Source organism: Molossus molossus, unplaced genomic scaffold, assembly GCF_014108415.1.
Source record: "Molossus molossus isolate mMolMol1 unplaced genomic scaffold, mMolMol1.p scaffold_m16_p_11, whole genome shotgun sequence".
In the NCBI taxonomy this organism is placed as follows: Eukaryota; Metazoa; Chordata; class Mammalia; order Chiroptera; family Molossidae; genus Molossus; species Molossus molossus.
The window spans coordinates 68,245,095-68,266,148 of record NW_023425346.1 but is presented as its reverse complement, the minus strand read 5'-3'; the positions used below and the strand labels follow the sequence as shown (position 1 = coordinate 68,266,148).

Sequence of the window (21,054 nt, the reverse complement as noted above, 5' to 3'; positions counted from 1 at the left end):
AGACATCACACGCAGCAGAATTTTCATTGATACAATGCCTAAGGAAAGAGAAACAAAGGAAAAAATGAACACATGGGACTACATCAAACTAAAACGCTTCTGCACAGCGAAAGAAACAAGCATCAAAATGGGAGAGTATAATTGCCAATGATATATCACATAAGGGGTTACTTTCCAAAATATATAGAGTGCTCATACAACTCAACAAAAAGAAGACAAAGAACCCAATTAAAAATGGGCAGAAGAACTAAATAGACACCTCTCCAAACAGGACACAAGAAATGGCCAAGAGACAAGAAAAAATGCTCAACATTACTAATCATCATAAACATGCAAATTAAAATGACTATGAGGTATCACCTCACACCTGCCAGAATCCCCGCCATCAACAAATCACCAAACAAGTGTTGGCGAGGATGTGGAGAAAAGGGGACTCTAGTACACTGCTGGTGGGAATGCAGAGTGGTGTCGCCGCTGTGGAAGACTGTATGTAGTTTCCTCAAAAAATTAAAAATTGAACTGCCATTTGACCCAGTGATCCCACTTCTAGAAATATACCCTAAGAAGCCTGAGACACCAATCAGAAAGAATATATGCACCCCTGTGTTCATAGCAGCACTATTTACAATTGCTAATATCTGGAAATAGCCCAAGTGTCCATCAGTAGATGAGTGGATGAAAAAGCTGTGATACATTTACACAATGGAGTACTGTGCAGCTATAAGAAAGAAAGATCTTTTATCCTTTGAGGACCTGGAGAGTATTATGCTAAATGAAATATGCCAATCAGACAAAGACAGATACCACATGATCTCACTTATTTGTAGAATATAATGAACAAAATAAGCTGATGAACAATATAGACCCAGAGACATAGAAAGGAGTATGATTGACAAACCTCAAAGGAAGCGGGTGGGGGGGGGGCGGAAGAGATAAACCAAAGAACTTATATGCATGTATGAATAACAAATGGACATAGACAACAATGCTGTGTATGTGGGTGGAAGGGAGTGATCAGGAGGAGGATGTCTGGGGGGGGGGGGGAGAAACATCTGTAACAAAAATAAATAAATAATTAAATAAATAAGAAGAAGAACAACCTTTCTACAAGACAAATCTGATCATGTTTCTTCCGGCTTAAAACCTGTCAGTGATTTCCGAACATTTTCAGAATCAAGTGCAAACTTCTTAATATAGTTACAAAGCCTAAATAATCCAGCTCCTCCTTAAATCTTTACCTTCTTCTCTCTGAACTCACCCTTGGCATATTATGATCCAAATATTTAAGTTTTTTTCAGTTTCTAAAAAAATGTCATGTGTTCTTCCACCTCAGGAACAGTCCCACCGGCTGTTTCTTCGAATGAAAATCTCTTCAACTATCCGGTCCCATCAGCTTTCCTTAGCCCACCTGCCTTCATTGGCCAGGTCAGTTTAGGTGTCCTCCCCCGGGCTCCTTTCCGTTCTGCCAAGGCTAAGCTGGGCGCCCTTGACAAGAGCCTCCTCCTTGCTTTGTGCTTCCTGTGTTACAGCCTTGACTTAGCACACTGTGCTGTGTTGTTCCTTTAATTGACTGTCTCTTTCAAAGAGTTGAAGCTCCCTAGCAGGGTTGGATACAAGTTCCTAGCCAGATGCCCAACATATATTATACAATTGATACGTTATTGTTATGATATTAGGTGCATTTTAGATACATGGTGACAACCTTACATACGCAGAACACAGGCAATCCTAGGTGCTTAGTTATAAACTGCATTCAAATATGTTTTTATTCAATTTTCTTTTTGTATCACCATTCCTAAGAAAAAAATAATTTTTGAGGCTTATGCAAATATAGAGGTCTTTTCCCTCCTGATGCACAAACATATATGATTTTTTTTTTCTATTTTCCTATCTGATATATCGGTGCTACATATATTGAACTAGTATCTGATTATAGTACTTTGTCTTTTAATAGGTCTTCCACGTAACTACTATAAATAATTGCTTTTTAGAACCCACTGGGTGAACCTGAAGTAAATTGCATTTGAGACAAGAAAACTGAGCAATTCATGAAGGTTATGATTTTAAAAACAGATAACATACCAAGAGATGGAAAGAGAACCTGATTAAACAAATATTTAATCTTTTATACTTGGAAACTAAATAAATGAAGCATAATTAAAAAAAAAATATTACTTAGAATGTGGTAAGTATAGATCATTTAATGACAGAAGCTGTGTATTTGTAAGCCTATAAAAAGTTATGTAGAGTAGGATTTTGAAGATATAAAATTGACAATGACTTATTTAATCTACTTTGCAATTTGCATTGGCCAGTCAGAGAAAATGTAATAGTTTTCATTTCTAGAAAAGATATTGGGATATAAAGGTAAACTTTGAAAATGTTTCTTTATATATCACGCATTTAATTACTAGTGATTATTCAACTTCAAATTATGAGCAATTTATTTCTTTCCTTTACTAACAGAAATCTATTTGCTATTGATGATGGGATGCCTTCAGTTGATGAAGCCATGAACATTTACCATGTTGCTTATAGGTACCCACATGTATTTAGTGTGTAGAGTGACACCTTGTGATTTTTATAAATATAACTTCCATCTATAGCAGAAAAGGGGAAATTTGCTTCTTGTTATACGTTCTAGTAAAAGGAGATTGTTTCTTTGTTTTATGTCATTTTACAATGGTTTACTCAGAATTATTTTGAAATTCGTAATGGTTTGTCTACACAGTCCAAGATGCAAAGGACTTGGTAAAAAGTTATTTTAATGAAGGATATCAAGTAATATGGTTAGGAAATAAGAATATGATTTAAACAAGAAATCCTTTAGTTTAACCATTTGATCAAGTTAGGGAAGTTCCAAAATGATGGAATATTCACATACATTTATCTTCATAAGAATACATGGAAACCTAATTTTAAGTTTATCTTTGTTTCCTAATTTTTGTGAAAAGTGTACTCCCACAGAATTGACTAATAATTTAAATTAGAAATACATTGATCATAATTTCAAGTTGAACAATCACTAGTAATTAAATATATGATATATAAAGAAACATTTTAGAAGTTTACCTTTATACCTGGAAATCTTTCCTGGAAATGAAAACTATTACATTTTCTCTGACTGACCAATGCAAATTGTAAAGCAGATTAAATAAATCATTATCGATTTTTGCAGCAAGTGTGAAATAAAAAGAAAGCAGTCAATAGAGTGGAAAGAGTAGTACTATCCCAAATATTGGTAAGCAGGTAATTCTAACTTCAGTGCCTCCTAGTCTCATCTCTAAAGTAGGTGTTCTCAAAATTTCCTGTCATCACCATTCATATCGTCAACCTCTGAGTAATTTTCTCATGTTAACCTCAATTATTTCAGTTACTCTGACTTAGAAGGCACCTGGTTATAAGACTTGGGTACCCTGCTTAGAATATCTTTTTAATATACTATGTAGTAGAATAAAGAAATTGTAGTGCCTTAAACTGGTTAAAAATAAAATTATTTATATCCTAACCATTAAAGGAATTAGGTTTATTAGGTTGAAATGACATAGAACACATTGTTGGGAAAATAGTAAGTGCTCATTAAATAATGACTTTATTGGTTGTCCATATTGCCTGAAACATTTAATAATTATTTTAAATAAATCTATAAAATTTATGTAAAAAGTATGATTTGTAATCAATTTTCTAGGTAAGTCTATGAAAGGGAGCTGGAATTTTTAAAATTAGAATTCCTGGAATAAGTGTGGCTGTTTACGCTAATGTTATCCCAAAAGAAAACCCAGGCATTAAATGAATCAATATATTTTCCTGGAGGAAATGTGGGAAATTCAAACCCCAAATAGGCAGAAAAACTTTACCAATGATTGAAAATTACACCTCATAAGATGATGCAATAGTTCTTTGGCTCTCATAAAAACTGGTTCTGTGGTAGGGTAAAATAGGTTTTATAAGAGAAACTATGCTTATAAAACTCAAGAACACTGATGAAAAGCAGACTTTTGAGGTTTTAAATGATCTGATTTTTCTGTTCCTCTTTTACTGTGTTTGGAAGTGGCAGTAGAAATTATGAAATATAAGCATATTAAAGTAGTTTGGAAGATATCTCATCCCCATCACAAGACAATTACTGGTCGAGAGTTCTTTCTTAGTAAAGCAACACAATCTATCTTATACGTTTCTCGTCATCTCCTTCACTATTTCCACAGAGGATACTTTGCCCCTGGCTCTACTGACTGCCTCTGAAATCATTTACAGGGGCCTCTGAGAGAGCCAAATATATTTGTTAATGGGGTTATGTCTTACCTTTCATCGATTAAAAGTGGAAAACTATAAATAATATCATAAGAAAAATACAGCTGTGTGAACATTGGCACAACAGGGTAAAACTATTCCTACCATTTGTTTCTTTTCCCCATGTCCCTTTTTCAGTGCATATAAATCCAGTGCTCTGGTGGTTTCAGTTTGGGCCCCAGTTATGACTAAATCTGAGCTCTCAAAGAAAACCACAGCTGAAACCATTGCCTGGTGGCTTAACTCACAGCAAAAAGACTGATGGACTAGGCTCATTTTGGAAAAGTGGAGAGTTTGATAATAAGTCAGAAAAAGGGGCTTTCTCGTAGCTGTCTTAGGATATTTTGCATAGCCCTACTGAAAACAAACATTGAGTATTCTAGTCCCCTACTCTATGTAAGAAAAGCATGATAGATTTCTCTGTCACTTGACACTGACTGATTCTACGCTAGCATGCTAAAACCACAAGGCAATGACAAATTTACACGCAAAATGAGGAGCTGAGCGGTGCAAGCTACATTCTTTCATTTGTATTTGATGTATTCTCACTCATTTCTGAAAGCTTGCAGGTCAGTGCTTATTCTTGAACTGGTAAACATAATGCCCACAGTTGTGATCCAAGGGTCTCTGGAAAGAGAGATGTCCTACCTTCAAGTACGTTAGGCACGGAAATAGACAATCAGCTGAAATGTGATCATTTAGATTTCCCTGCTGTTTTCAGAAATCTGATGTTAAATTCCTTCGCAGACTGTCATGGATGGTGCCAGTGTTCTTGTGTTTACATCTCTAGGGCACCTCAAAAAAAGAACTGTAAATTGCTTTTCTCTGTTGCTATTCCTCTACAGAACAGAATTATTTTTTTTCCTGCAAAGTAGTGCTAAAAAAGAGTAAGAAAAAAGTGAAAATATACTAAAGACTTAAAAGAATATCTCTATTTCTGCCATTTATTTGATGAAATGGAACATAATAACTAAGAGTTATGCTGAGCATTTCTTTAATCCTCACCCAAGGATATATATTGATTTTAGACAGAGGAAGGGAGAGGGGAAAGATCCATTCATTGCCTCCTATACATGCCCCAACTGGGCATCGAACCCCCAGCCTAAGTATTCGTCCTGACTGGAATCGAACCCACCACCTTTTGGTGTAAGGGATGAAGCTACAACCAACTGAGTCACCCAGCCAGGGCAACATTTTGTGATTTTTAAAAACTGGATATACTTTCTTCTTTACCTCTTCTTGGGTCCCAAATATACTCAATTTTAAAACATTTTTACATTGCTCTGAAGTTTTATTTCATTTGGAGGAAATTCATCTTCCAACTGCTTTTCTGGTATTCTTACATGTTCCTTTTCTTCTTGTTTTGATATTTTAATTTTCAACTCATTGCAAGTGACATATCCTTTACCATCTGTGCTCACCTTTTCTTATTAATGTTCTTGATTCTTTCTCCATTCAATATTACAGATAATTAATCTAGAATCCGATCTCAGTTTGGTGCTCAGGTGTCCCGCTCCATGGGGATTTTAGGAACAGAGCCGAGGTAGTCACGGAACACTCGGTGGCTTGTTCCAAGTTGTCTGCTTTCTCCCGTCTTCCTGGATACAGAGACAGTGTCTTTTCTTAGCACAGACGATAGATCCTCGCTTCTAGTTCAGTCAGCAAGCCTGGCTTCTGTCCTTCCTCCTCATGAGGTCACTCCTTTTACTCAGGAAAAGAACCAGCTGTCTCTGCCTGCTACTAGGGCTGAAGTAGTTCAGGCCCATGGCCTTACCTGCTTATTGCATTTTGCTTTCCTTATGTTTATGGTCCATAGAGATATTGGACTAAACTTTGACTGCGGTTGTGCCACTTGAGTCATCTCTTTTTAGATTTCACCTGTCATCGTTATTGCTTTTGAGCAGAGGAATCGTCAAAGCATGAACTTATAATACTCTTTCTATTGGAAGGACTCCAGTTTCCTCTAAACTGACTTTCCCCTACATTTCCAATATAACTGCCTCAAATAAAGTTTCACACGGCTCTCTGTCATCTAAATTCATCAAAAGCCTATCTTTTGGTTGTATGCTAAGATACTAGATCTCCCCTTATGAAAGCCTTCTGTATATGGGTTAGTGGCCTTCTGCAGTTAATATTCTGAGTAAATAATGCACATTCACACTTTTGTTATTGTCTGAGGCTGATTTTGATAAAATAGAATATTAAATTTGACTATCTATTATTAATTAATTATTTTTAAATTTCTCTTATGATATATATTGTCCTTGACCCAGATATCTTCCCAAGCTCTAGAAATGAGCAATTTAATCCTAAAGCTTTTCCTTTAGGATTACCCTTCAAATGACGTGGACAATATTTACTGGAGGGCCATCACGTTGGATCTGGTAAACCGATGTAAAGAAATAGAAGTCATGGCCTCTGTTTAACAAGTTTTCAAATCAAACACTTACTTGTTTTTATTTATTTATTTATATTCATTTTTTCAATTACTCTTTGCATTCAGTATAATTTTGTATTAGTTTCAGGTGTATAGCATAAGGTTAGATATCAAATACTTATTTGTTAAAACTATTTATTCAGCCCTGGCCAGTTTTTCTCAATGGTTAGAGCATGTCCTGAGGACCATAGAGTCACGGGTTTGATTCTGGTCAAGGACACATACCTCGGTTGCGGTTCGTCCCCGGCCCTGGTCAGGGTCTTGCGGGAGTCAATCAGTCAATGTGTCCGTCTCACGTCAATGTTTTTTTCTCTTTCTCTCCCTCTCTCTCTCCCTCCCTCCCACTTTATCTGAAGATAAAATAGAAAAATATCCTCGGGTGAAGATTAAAAAAACAACGAAAAAAACCTATTTATTCAGCACTTAGTATGAATAACTAATTGCACTACTACTGTATTTTGTAATATAGTGGAACAAACAGGTCATGTTTTATGAAACATAGGCTTTAAGACATATTTATTTGACAATCTGTTATTGTGTGTCAGCTATGTGGAAAAAAATCAAACATGGAAACTAATCCCCATTTCTCCACAGGTTATTTGAAGAGATAAAAAAATAATGACCAGAGTACAGGGTATATAATGAATACGATGAGACAGGCATAGAGAAAATGCTGGGGTTATTGGCTGGAAGAAGGTGGCTTCTAACTGAGAAGAGGGGAGACATGAACTGGGAAAGAGTTTTCGGAGGAGATGCCATTTGAACAGAAGTTGGGAAATGGTAGTATTGAGGGAAGGAGCGTTCTGGGCAGAGGAACACACACACAGGAGCAGCAAGCTCGGGGCTTTGTATAAGCAAACAGGTACTACTAGCATTTTCTTTTTTATTCTGTTCCTTCTTTTTCACCATTTAACCAGTGAATAAATCAAAGAGTTCTCTTTATCACTGAACTTGTCTGAAAATCATTTCACTCCTCATTTTCCACGAACATATCCTTGCTTAAACCATCTTTCAACAACTTTAATTAAACATTGAAAACTTCTCTTCATAACCTTTATCCTACCTTTTTTCTCTCTTTCTCATTAACTGGTCCCATATAACATTTTTTTTTAATTATGTATTTTTCATGAACTCCCTTTCAGTTATAGTACCTACTTTGTAATAAAGACTATCTGGCATTATTCAAATCACATACAGAATCTCAACAGTAATAGCAAAGCATATTCATAATGTGTTTTTATTCATGTTTCCTGATTTTTCTTTCTTTCATTTTCATTGATAGATGAAGAATTTTAGATTTAGAGGAAAATTCCACAGAGGGCACATTGAGTTTGCATTTATCTCCTTCATCACACAGTTCCCCGTTATTAACAGTTTACTTTAGTCATTACCATGTTACATTGTTACAATTAATGATCCAATATTGCTATATTATTATTAACTGAGATGCACAGTTTATTCAGATAGCCTCAATTTTTACCCAGTGCTTTTTCAGAATACCCCCTTGCATTTCATTTTCATGTCTCCTTAGACTTTTTTTTTATCCTTACCCGAGGACATTTTTTCGTTTTTTGTTCAGATAGAGTGGGAGGGAGAGAGAGGAAGAGAGAGAGAGAGAGAGAGAGAGAGAGACATTGACGTGAAAGGGACACAAGTGGTTGCCACCTGCATGACCAAACCAGGGCCAGGGACAAACTGCAATCGAGGTACAAGCCCTTAGCGGGAACCGAACCCACGTCTCTCTGGACCGCAGGCCGACGCTCTAACCGCTGAGCCAAACCGGCCAGGGCCTTAGACTCTTTTTGGCTATGACACTTTCTCATGCTTTCCTTGTTTTTGATGATTATACTAGTCAGGGTTCTCCAGAGAAACAGAACTAATAGGATATAAATAGACATATAGAAAGAGATTTATTATGAGGGATTGGCTCACATTATTGCAGAGACTAAGAAGTCCCACAGTCTGTCATCTGCCAACGGTATACAGCCCCCATCCACATCCGAAGGCCTGAGAACTGTGGGAGGGGAGGGAATAGTCACAATTCCAATTCTGAAGGCTCAAGGGACTTGGACCAGGACTGACACCATCGGTCCCCCTGGTTCTCAGGCCTTCGGATTGGCATTTAGCTTTTTTCTTTTTTCTACTTCCTTAAGTTGTCAAGTTAAGTTGCTGATTGTAATGTTTTTTTAATGGGGAAATTATAGCTATAAAGTTTCCTCTTAACACTACTTTTGCTATATCCCTTCAGCTTTGATGTACTGTGTTTATGATTTCTTCTTTTGGTTGTTTAAGAGTGAGTTGTTTAATTTCTACAAATTTCTGAATTTTCTAGTTTTACTGCTGTTATTGATTTCTAACTTCATCTTCCTAGGGTTTGAGAAGATACTTTTATGACATATAACTTTTCATTATTTATTTATTTTTTAATTCTCACCCTAGGATAGTTTTCCATTGATTTTTAGACAGATTGAGAGGGAGGAAGAGAGAGAGAGAGAGAGAGAGAGAGATTGGTTTCCTCCCTCACGACCCGACCGGGGCTGGGGATGGAACCTGCAACCAAGGCACATGCCCTTGACTGGGAACCAAACCCCTGACTCTTTGGTCCGAGGGCCGATGCTCCAACCACTGAGACAAACCGTCCAGGACGATATATAACTTTTAAAATCTATTGAGATTATTTGTGGCCTAATATATGGTCTAGTCTGGAAAATATCCCACATGCAGTTGAGAAGAACACATATGCTATTGTTGTTGAGTAAAATGTTCTGTTGATGTCTATTTGGACTATTTTGTTAATTATGTTGTTGAAATCCTCTGTTTCCTTATTTGTCTTCTTTCTGGTTGTTCTACCCATTATTGAGAGTGGGGTATTGAAGTCTCCAACTATTATTGTAGAACTATGTATCCTTTTAATTCTGTCAGTTTTTGCTTCATGTATTTTGATGGTCCATTATTAGGTGTATAAATGTTTGTAATATTTACATCTCCTTTCTGTATTAAAACTTTTCTTAATATCTAATGTCCTCCTTTGTCTACTTTTTTTAAAATTTAAAATCTATTTTGTTTGATATTAGTATTACCACCTCTTATCTTTTGGTTTCTATTTGCATGAAATATCTTTTCTCGCTTGTTCACTTTCACCCTATTTGTGTATTAGAACTGAAAAGTCTCTTGTAGACAACGTAGAGTTGGATCATGAGTATGTATCTGTTCTGCTCATCTTTGTTTTTTAGAGATTTCAATATTCACATTTAAATTAAGCACTGATAAGGAAAGACTTCTGTCATTTTCCTAGATGTTTTCTATATGCCTTGTAGCTTTTTCATTCCTCATTTTTCGCATTAGTGTCTTCTTTTGTTTAGCTTATTTTTTTTGTAGTCAATAGCATGAATCCTTTCCTCATTTTCTTTTATGTACATTCTATAGCTTCTTGGCAGTTCCTGTGGGGACCACACCCTAAAGTTATAACACTCTAATTTGAATTTATATCAATTTATCTTCAATAACATAGAAACACTCTGCTTCTTTACAGTTCTGTCCTCACAGTTATTGATATCACAACATTACATCCGTATACATTGCAGGCCTCTAAACATAAACTAACAATTATTAAATTTATTAGACTTTTAAATTACATAGAGAAAATGTGGAGTTAATAACCAAAGTTACTATAATACTAGATTTTTAGACGGGTTTTTAAATGTATTGGACTCTTAAAGCACATAGAAATCAAAAAGTTAAATTACAAACTGCTGTTACAATAATACTAGCTTTTATAATTGCCCATTTATTTATCTTTATTGAGATCTTTATTTCTTCATACAGCTTCGAGTTACTGTCTGGTGTCCTTTCATTTCACTTAGAAGGACTCCCTTTTGGTTATCTGGTAATATCAATTTCTCCCTCACTTTTGAAAAACAATTTTGCCTAAAATAAGATTCTTGGCTGACAGTTTTTTCTTTTAGCACTTTGAATGTATTGACCCATTACCTTCTGGCCTGCAAAGTTTCTGATAAGAAATCAGCTGATAATTATCTAACTATCTTGTATGAGATGAGTTACCTTTCTCTTGCTGATTTCAAGATTCTCTCTTTGCTTTTACCTTTAGAAAGTCTGATTATAATGGGTCTCCATGTACGGCTTTTTGAGTCTATTTTACTTGGAGTTTGTTGAGCTTCTTTAAGTTTATATTCATGGCTTCCATCAAACTTGGGAATTTTTCAGCCATTATTCTTTAGATAGTCTCTCTGTTCAGTTTTCTCTTCCCTCTCTGGGCCTCCAGTGATGTGTGTGTTGGTTCACTCGGCCTCACACAGGTCCCTTAGGCTATATTCACTTACCTTCAATCTTTTTTCTTTTTAATTCTCAAACTCAGTAATTTCTATTGTTCTACCTTCAAGTTTGCTGGTTCTACCTTCTGACTGCTCAAATCTGCCTTCTAGTGAGGTTTCTATTTCCGTTATTGTCTCCAGAATTTCTTTTTGTTCTCTTTTTAGGTTTTCTCATTGTTTTTACTTATATATCATTTTCTTGACTTTCTCCACATTTTTCTTTAGTTCTTTGAGTATCTTTATGACAGTTATTTTAAAGTCATTGTTTATTAGTTCTGTCTCCAGGTCTTTTTCAGAGACAGCTTTTGTTTATTTATTCAATTCTCTTGAATGGGCTATACTTTTCTCTTTCTTTGTAGGCCTTGTGATTTTTTTTTTAATTGAGAACTGGAAATTTAAATTCAATAATTCAAATGGTAACTCTGGAAATCAGATTCTCCCAATTCCCTAAACGTAAGGTTTTCTCAGGTTTTTTTCTGAGCTTGTACCTTTCACTGGGCATACACAGTCACTTTCTAATTTATTTTGATAAGCAGTGGCTTTTGAATTTCATAGACTTTAATGTCTGGCTCACAAATGGGGAAAAGAAAAAAATGAAAGGAGAGCAAAGGGCACTAACGTTTCAAATCCCCTAGAAGTCATTTCAGCCTCAGCTTGGGGAACATTTAACAATGGAGAGAGGGGAAAAACCATGGCTGCTCATCTCTTTGTCTGCACCTCTGAGATCAGCAGCAGCGATCAGTGATCAGAGCACAGATCTCTGGTATTTGGACAGCATCCTCTTTACCCATCCTGACTCCCACAAACTGTGTGCAGGCTTCTCCTATACTATGTACTTGGCTGCCTACCTACCATGGGGTTGGCGACAAGGGGAAGGACTAAAATTAACCAAAATGTACCATCCATGTCTTCCTCTGAAAGTTATAATTCTTTGGTAGTTTTCAGCGTTCCAAAATAGTTACATCCAGCAGATTCTTCCAATACAATTGTTGTAGATGCTCATATTCCCGGTGCTTCCTATTCCACTATGCTTCCAGCATCACCTCTCTGTTGAGATTGGTCTGATGTTTTTCTCCTGAGTAGCAGGGGGCACGGGTTTTTAGGAGGCAGATCACTGAGGTAAAGTGCCATCTTCATCACATTGCAAGAGTTCATACCATTAATATAATTTATGACTGTTGGTGTTGACCTTGATCATATGGCTGAGTTAATGCTTGTCAGGCTTCTCCACCGGGAAGTATTCATATCCATCTTCCTCCTTTCCATACTCTTAAAAAAGGAATTCACTATGGTCTCAGTGAGAATAAGACTTATTGGGGTGATCATTTCATAAGTTATATAAATGTCTAATTTCTATGTTGCATACCTAAAACAAATATAATGTATATCAATTGTAATGGAAAATAAATAAATGACTATAAAGAAATTCACTATGTGCACCCCTATACTTAAGGAGTGGGGGAATTAAGCTCCCATATTTTTCATAATTTTTATTCCTAAGAACAAGCTTAGGACAAAATGAGGAAGGCAGAGAATTATTATGCTTTCCCAACCCCGTTTCACAGATGGGTAAAAGATCTGAAGTTCATGAAGATCAAGTGACTTGTCTCTGGTCATGACAGAAAGTAGCAGAACCATATGAGGAATTATGCATGCTCTCAAGTGCTTTCATCAGGAAACAGATTTCTCAGCCAGCTGTAATCAAGACTCTAGGCTTTCCTTAGTTTTCTATCTCTTTACATTTCGCCCACTTCTTAGTTTTGTAGTTCTCACTCTGTTGTAGTTCAGGAACTCTTCCTTATTCTTTGATCATGGTCTTCTCTACTTCCTTCTCCTTTAGAATTTTTTTAAAATATACACTTGTTGTTTTCCTCAAAATCAGAGCAGGCAGACAACTCTAGTGGGGGTGGGGTGTAGGGAGTAGAGGGATTGAGCAAAAATGAAAAAAAAAAAAGAGGTGGAAGAGGGCACAGAGGGTACAAATGGTGACGGAAAAAATAAAATGAAATAAATTTTTTAAAAAGTTAGTTATAAAAATAATCAGACAGTTGTGTTCACAGTTTATGTGCATATCTACGTAACCATCCCAATTTAATAACAATCTTTTAAGGAAAATGGAACTATACTTACATCAGTGGATCTCAAAAAATCCATGATCTATTCCTGGCTGGCTTTGTACTTTCATCTGAGTTGCCTTGACGTCAGTTGTACAATTCCTTTCATGAATTTAAATGTCTCAAGAGCATTCTAACTGATCAATAAACCCTTTCTAGACCATTTTTATCCCCATTTCTATCTTCAATGACCACAATATTCTCTGAAACATTATGATTAGATGACTTTTACATTTGTCTCTCAAAACAAGGAATTTCTTCAGACAAAATGGTCCCTGAGAAAGGGAAATAAAGATGAGATAAAGCTGAAATAGGTTCAACAACCTATTTTAGAGTATTTGTAGTTTTAGATTATGGATAATCAGTTAACAAACCTTTCACTGATTGTGTTCCTCCTCAATATAGTACTTCTTTTTTAAATTTATTTAATGAGAAAATTAAACAGTACTTGAATATAGGAATGTATCCTTATATTTCACTGATGACTTGGCCTTCCTAAACACTTCTGGTATAGGCCAGGCAGTCACAAGTTGAGGCCCTGAAGGGAACATGGAGATATTATGAACTCTATTTTAATGTTTTTATATAGAATAAAGAGCTGAAGAAGTATGTATATATATTTTATGGGGTCTCCTACTTCAGATACAGCCTCTGTGGTACAAATTAGAGAGAACATTGTGTTTGTTTCTGTATGTTGTCCCAGTATATGTGAATCATATGAGCACGTAGAATGTATGTGTGTGTTTATATGAGGTGGTTGGGAGGCAGACAAGATTAATCTTCCTAATTTAATAAAGGTCTATAAAGGAAAAGGAAAATGTACTTACATCAGGGGATCTCAAAACCATCCATGCTCTATTCTTGCCTTGGTTTGTACTTTTGTCTAAGTTGCTTTGACTTAAAAGTCATGTAATAGTTACTCTTTAATTTCAAGAACACAGTACTGAATTTTCTTGATCCTTGTCTTTATGACAAATATAACTGATTTATGTCAATGAAATTCAACAAGAATAAAAACTCTTTTCATTGAATTATGTAATGAGTAAAACCCACACAGTTGCTTAGAAAGACACTGTTTTAGTGTATATGTCTTATAAGCAGACAATTAAAAAAGTGCAAAGCTGAATGATTGAACTTCATTTTGTTGCTTAAACGATAGATTATCGCCCTGGCCAGTTTGGCTCAGCGGTTAGAGTGTCGGCCTGCGGTCCGGAGAGACCCGGGTTCGGTTCCCGCTAAGGGCACGTACTTCGGTTGCAGTTTGTCCCCGGCCCTGGTTGGTCGTGAGGGTGGCAGCCACTCGATGTGTCCCTTCACGTCGATGTTTCTCTCTCTCTCTCCCTTCCTCTCTCTCTCTCCCACTCTATCTGTACAAAAAAAAAAACAAAAAACGATAGATTATGAGTCCTGGGTTCAATTTTAAAAACTGCTAAGGCATAAACAAAATATTAAGAAACTACATTTACATTTAACAATTCAATGGATCACAATTCATGCATTGTTGGGATGGATCATATTTGATATTTACTTAAAAGGTAATAGCAAAAGATTTCACATTACTAGATAGAACTGTTCAATTCAGTGTATTGACAGCTACCCGATTATGAGCCAGATGCTTCTAGGGATTACATTAAACAACTGTGACTGCTGTCCTCAACCAATAGATTCCTTCCCATCTGCATCCCCTATGCAGGAGAGGTAAAATTCATACATTTTAAAAGTCTAGTAATCAAGATAATAGTATTAGAAAAAACAACAGTTATATATACTATTTATTCTAGTTGCTTGGCTATTTTGGTCTCTTACTATATGAAATATCAACTTTATCATAGTACATAAAAAATTTGACTGTATATATGTGTGTATATATATCCATATTCATTCATCTACATAGTTTTTTATTGTAAAATTAAAACATGTTTACTGTAGAAAGAAAAGCAAACAATATAAAGATAAGACAAAATGTGTTATTCAATCACCCAGAGATAACTACATTTAACATATTGATATATATCCTTTGCATATGTATGTATTTCTCTATCATCTTTATATCTATTTTTTATCTATCATCTATAAAATAAAAAATGCTATGATATAGTTTTCAAATCCTTTTCATCTATATAGCACGATTACACAGATCTATATCTTGAAGCAGATATTCTTTAATGAACTCCTCATTCAGTTTTTGGATCAGTCTCTCAGCTTCAACTTAAGAGTCAGGAAGGGTAACTGGGTCAAGAAGCCTAGAGGCAGAATCCATGCAAAGTAGGCGAGGGGGTAGGAAAGAGGCCCAGCCTGGAAGGTCCTCCCTTTGGGAGAGAGGAGTATGTGAGCACCTCTTTCTACTCTCCCCCCTCCTCACAACTTTTTCACACCGACTTTGTAGAAGTTGCCCTAGCACTGTCATAAGAAATATTTCTGGCAAAGTAACTGATTCTTTCTAGTAGCATATGGAAAAGAGGGCGCTGACTCTCTTAGAGTCAGGGTGATCGGGCTGAATGAAAAGGGAGGTTTGTTCTGCCTAATGGTAAACTTGAGGAAATTTGACCGAGGCTCTAGTCCGTAGACAGTGGCAACAAAATCCCTGAGAGGAGGTGGTCTGTGCCTTAGCACTCTGAAGCTGTTCTGAGAGTCACCTCCGAGATCTTTTCGGGACTGCTCGGAGGTGGGCAACTTGGGATTTCAGGAGGGATTTTTTATTGCCTTTTAAAAGACTTTGAGAGAAGGTTATCTCAGAAGGAACCCACTTTCTTCTGCTCCCCTTTCCATCTCAGCCATAGACTAAGCCACAGAGGTTATATAAACATACGCAATCATTAAATCATTTTGGTCTATGTTATTGAAAATATTAATGATATTATAAGAAAGAATATCACCTTTCTAATTAATTACACCTACTTCTCTTGCAGAAATAGATGACAAGAGGGTGACCAACACACAAGCAGAAGTAAGTTTTCTTATAATTTGTATAAATAGGTGTTCAAATCAATCAAAAACACAATTATTTGATTTTATGTGATGTAAAATATGATATCAATATAACTGTGACGTAAAAGCTATTTTGTTTGCTTTTCCTGACTGAACATACAGTAAAATGTGCCATTAAGTCTCTGGCTATAGGTTTCCTTAATTCTTCTATGAAATGCGAACCCTTGAAAAAGTTCTAAAATAAACCATTGCTTTTAGTGGCAAGATATGGTATTGATAATTTCAATTTAGTGACTGCTGGCATAAGATCATCACAGGTTGGGGACAGCCAATGTTGGAATTCAGGAGTAAAAAGATGGGGGACAGGCACCTCTTAAAGGTTCTGGTGTATGAAGGCAAGAGCAAATCACAAGGCCAGAGTCTCCAAATACACATGTAGGAGCTCAGACAGAGAATAAGAGCCTAGAGAAGCTAGGGGAGCTGGTGAGACAGAATATGCAGGTGCAAGGAAGTGAGTAAACTTGCACCCAGAAATGGACCCAATATTTAATAAGTTGCGTGCAGACTTAGTAGTCAATTTCCATAAGGCTGCACAGGTAGGCATAAAGTAAATACTCAGAAAATGTAGAAAGAACAAAATATTAAAACACTAAAAATGTAATGAGGTGAGGCCCGGCTGGTGCAGCTCAGTGGTTGAGCGTTGACCCCATGCACCAAGAGGTCGCCGGTTCGATTCCCAGTCAGGGCACATGCCCAGGTTGTGGCCTTGATCCCCAGTGAGGGGCATGCAGGAGGCAGCCAATAGATATTCTCTCTCATCGATGTTTCTATCTCTCTCTCCCTCTTCCTTTCTCTCTCTCTCAAATCAATAAAGAATAGAAAAACTTTAAAAAATGTAATGAGGTGATATATGTAAAGATGTTTTGGAAACTGAACTCTCACATAAATATTGTTTTTATTAATTAAGTTTTACTACTGCTACAAAACCGATTTTTCTAAAGAGTTAATTTTCTACTTGACCTTTGACTCTATGTGTGAAAATAAATAGATAAGAAATCCTGGAAGAGATTGCTTTTCAAAACCAACTAGGTACTACTGAATATAGTGGAGGTACACAGAATGTCAGTCATGCACGTGTACACTAAGGTAGGCTGCCCTGCCTGCACCTCTGCATATGGACTGCCACCAAAGCATTCTATTCTGGAGGAATTGGCTTGTAGCATTTGTTTGGTTGATATGAATTTGGCAATTATTTGTCTGAATATTTTTACTTTTTAAAAATAATACTAGTATTTATTTAAGAATCACTTAATTTGCTAAACTATTATGTTAAAACATTATTATTTTCAATTCTTTTCTCTCTTTTTCTAATGTTTTCATTGATTTTTTTTTAGAGAGAGGAAGGGAGAGAGAGAAACATTGACATGAGAGAGAAACATTGATTGGCTGCCTCCCACATGCCCCCTACTGGAGACTAAGCTCACAACCCAGGCATGTGCCCTGACCGGGAATTGAACTGGGACCTCTCAGTCCATGGGACAATGCTCAATCTATTGAGCCACACTGGCTGGGCTTTTTTCATTTATTTTCATTAGATTTTAGTTTCAGTATATTTCTATGTCTTATATTTCTATTTAAATATATCTTGCAGTGACCAAATACAATTCTTAAAAATTTAATTAAATTAACTAAATTTATTATTTAATAATTATTTTATTAATCTGATAAATTAAATTTATTGATTCCTATATAATTTTGTTAACCAATACATTTTTTAAAACTTTTCTTTTATATCTTTATTGATGAGAGTATTGCAGATGTGCCTCCCTCCCCTTTTTTCCCTTGTTCCCCTCCACCTGGTTCCCACCCTGCCCCCGCCTTCGCCACCCTCTTGTCTGAGTCCGTGGGCAATGCATATATGCATATACGTTTTCCATCAGGTAAATATCAACATCGTGATGATACTTTAAGAACCACTAAGCTTTAGTATGTACCAGGAAAGATGCTTCAATTTCTATTTGCAACTTTGTAAAACAGTTTCTAGGTTTTTTTTTTTTTTAAGACTGTACATCATGTTTTTGTCTAATATACATGATACGTCTAGAATAACTCCCTGAAAGTGTCTTGTAACTATTTATACTTGAATTTTTCAAAGCAAAAATAATTGCTCCAGACACTAAAGCCCCTACTTTTGACATATTGAAATAAATATCGACACACTATTAAAACAGAGTCTTTGACATAATCTGATTTGAGCATAGACCACATATATATTATTATAATAAATAATATTATACATACACACACACATGCAGCATGAGTATGAACTCTACAGGTCCACTTATATGAAGATTTTCTTCAATAAATGCAGTCAGTCGTTCCAATCCATGGGTTTTGCATGCACAGATTCAACAAACTGCAGATTGAAAACAGTATTTTCTCATTCCCAATCCAGGTTTCCAATTCTAGATTCCCCATCGTGGATCAAAAATAATTTTTTCCACCGTAGCCTGTTTGGATCAGTGGTTAGAGCCATTAGCCCATGGACCAAAGAGTAGCAGGTTAAATTTTGGTCAAGGGTACGTACCTTGGTTGCAGTTTGGTCCCTGACCCTTGTGGGGGCTGTGCAGGAGGCAACCAATTGATGGGTCTCTCTCACATTGATGTTTCTCTCTGTCTCTCTCTTCTTCTTTCCCTCCCTCCAACTCTATCTGAAGATAAATGGAAAAATATCCTTGGGCGAGCATAAAAAATAATAATAATAATAAAATAATAATTTTTTCCTTAAGTGGCTGGTTAAATCTGCTCATGTGAAGGGCTGATTACAGTTAAGTTTTAGGGGAGTCAAGTCAACTGGGTAGGGCCTTGGTGTCCATAGCCCCCACATTGCTCAAGGTTCATCTGAGGGAAAGAAATCCTGACTCGGTGTGTTTAGGTAAGAGTGTCAAATAGCAGTTTTGTTAGAAAAGGATTTATCGTTTGAAAATAGAAAAAAGATTATCTTAACATTGTAAGTCCAAGTAAATGTAGATATTAGATTGAATCTATCAGTTCCCGAGGGTTATGGGTTGGTATTACTACTAAGGAGGCTCATCATTCCAGCAGAGCCATTTGACAATCCGAGGGCCGGGGCAATCACCCCACAGACATAGCTTCGGGAGTATATTTTTTGTCTTGGTGCTTATGCTTTTCTTTCAAATGGAAAAGATTAGTGTAAAAAGCAATTTTAAAACCTCAATGGATGAAGAGTTTTATGATCAAATATACCCATAGCTTCATATATCTTTCAAGACTGTAAGATCATTGAACATGTCTATAATTTCTCATTGATTAGAGTTCTGTTTCATTAGGGGGGAATAAGAAAACTCTTTGAAACATGCCACAGTGTTTATTTCTCTTGCAGGGCTGATGGCACTGTCTTTTTATCCAAATACAAGACTTTCACTTTTTCTTTTTGTCCACAGTCACAGAATGCATCCCCTAAGCAAAGGAAGCAGAGCGTGTACACACCACCTGCCATGAAAGGTACTGTGCAGGTACTGTTTCGGGTTGTTGCCAGCGTTGAATTCATAACTGGCAGGCTGCTTGTTCTCAGGAACCATATGCTTAATAATAACCGAGATCTAGTCTCAGCTCTACAGCTTAGTAACGTGAATTTTAGTAAGATACTCTATCTATTTAAAGCTTGGTTTCATCACGTGGAAAATAGGTGGTTGAAGAAGGGATAAGTGTCTCAGAATCTGTCTGGAAATTCAGATCTTCCAAAATAATGACAAAGGTTTTTCTTTAACCCTTCCTCATAGTTTCCTCGAAGATAGTTTCCCAGAATCTCTAATTACTCCTGCCAGTATTGGCAGATGAGTGTCATTTTTTTCCTTGGGTTCAACAAAGTAGAATTTTGGTCAGATTTAATGTAAAGCATTGCCTCATTGCCTTGTGTTGGGAGCAGCTCTTAGAAACCCAATCAAACAGCTATTAGCGGTACATGTAACAGCTGTTGGAATAACAACTAAGAATGCTAACTCAGATTCTGGCATTTTCCCAGCATTTCCCCCCAAAATTGGAACTGCTAAAAGAACATCTAAGTGTATCAGAATTTTGACCAACATCAATTCCAGGAAAGGCTTCTTTTATTTCTCACACCAAAATGTTCCTGACATAAGGCAGTGTGTCCAACCTAGTAGCTCGTGTTCCAGCCTGGTGGGCCGTTGGCCCAGTGCTTCATCATGTAGTCATCCAGCTCGGCTTCAGCTACAGGAGAAGCCAGCTGAGCATCTTCCCCTGGAGTCTGGAGAGATGTCTAAACTGAGAGTGAAATTTTCCACTCTGTATTCTCTCTAGATTTGGGGCCTTCTCAGGGAGGCGGGATATAAATGGACACATTAAGAGCTACTTTTCAGTAAACTTCCTTCCTTTGCAGCTATAAAACACCATGTTTGCTTGTTCGTAAGACGGCTGTAAATAATCCAATCATCAGCATTGTATTCTGTGGCAGGGCGATTATTGAATCTATCAGGCATTCCTCTCTGAAGATAAATGTATAATTTGGAGATATTTTCTCTATTAGAAGTCATCCTGTACTTTCAAGACATATCAGTTTTGGCATGAATGAGCCACAATGACAGATATATGTTCACTCACGTAATGATTTCCTCTGTTCTATTTTGGTGAGCTTAACTAAATAAAGTAATACTGTTCTCATGTCCTCAGAGAATAATAGTATTATTTTTTAAGAGAAACCTTAAAATCAAGGCCCCAGGGGCTCATGGTTTTCATTATATTTAGTTCTCAATTATAAGAATGTGGGACCCTAACATTTAGGAGATTTAGTTATATTTAATATTTTTACATATAATCTTACTACTATCAAGCATTCCGAGATGGTCATTCAATGATAATTATTTCTGGTCATGAGTTACAGGCTTGAGAAAGCACAATAATCCTTTCAAGAGAC

General features: G+C 36.3%; 1 protein-coding gene across 1 annotated transcript in view; it reads left to right on the top strand.

The window, feature by feature from the left end:
• Positions 1-21,054, top strand: part of PPP1R1C (protein phosphatase 1 regulatory inhibitor subunit 1C) — a 119,307-nt gene that overhangs the window by 41,171 nt on the left and 57,082 nt on the right. The window contains exons 3-4 of the mRNA XM_036254831.1: positions 16,082-16,119; positions 19,565-19,625. Coding sequence (XP_036110724.1) covers positions 16,082-16,119; positions 19,565-19,625 — 99 coding nt within the window. The remainder of the gene's footprint in view (positions 1-16,081; positions 16,120-19,564; positions 19,626-21,054) is intronic.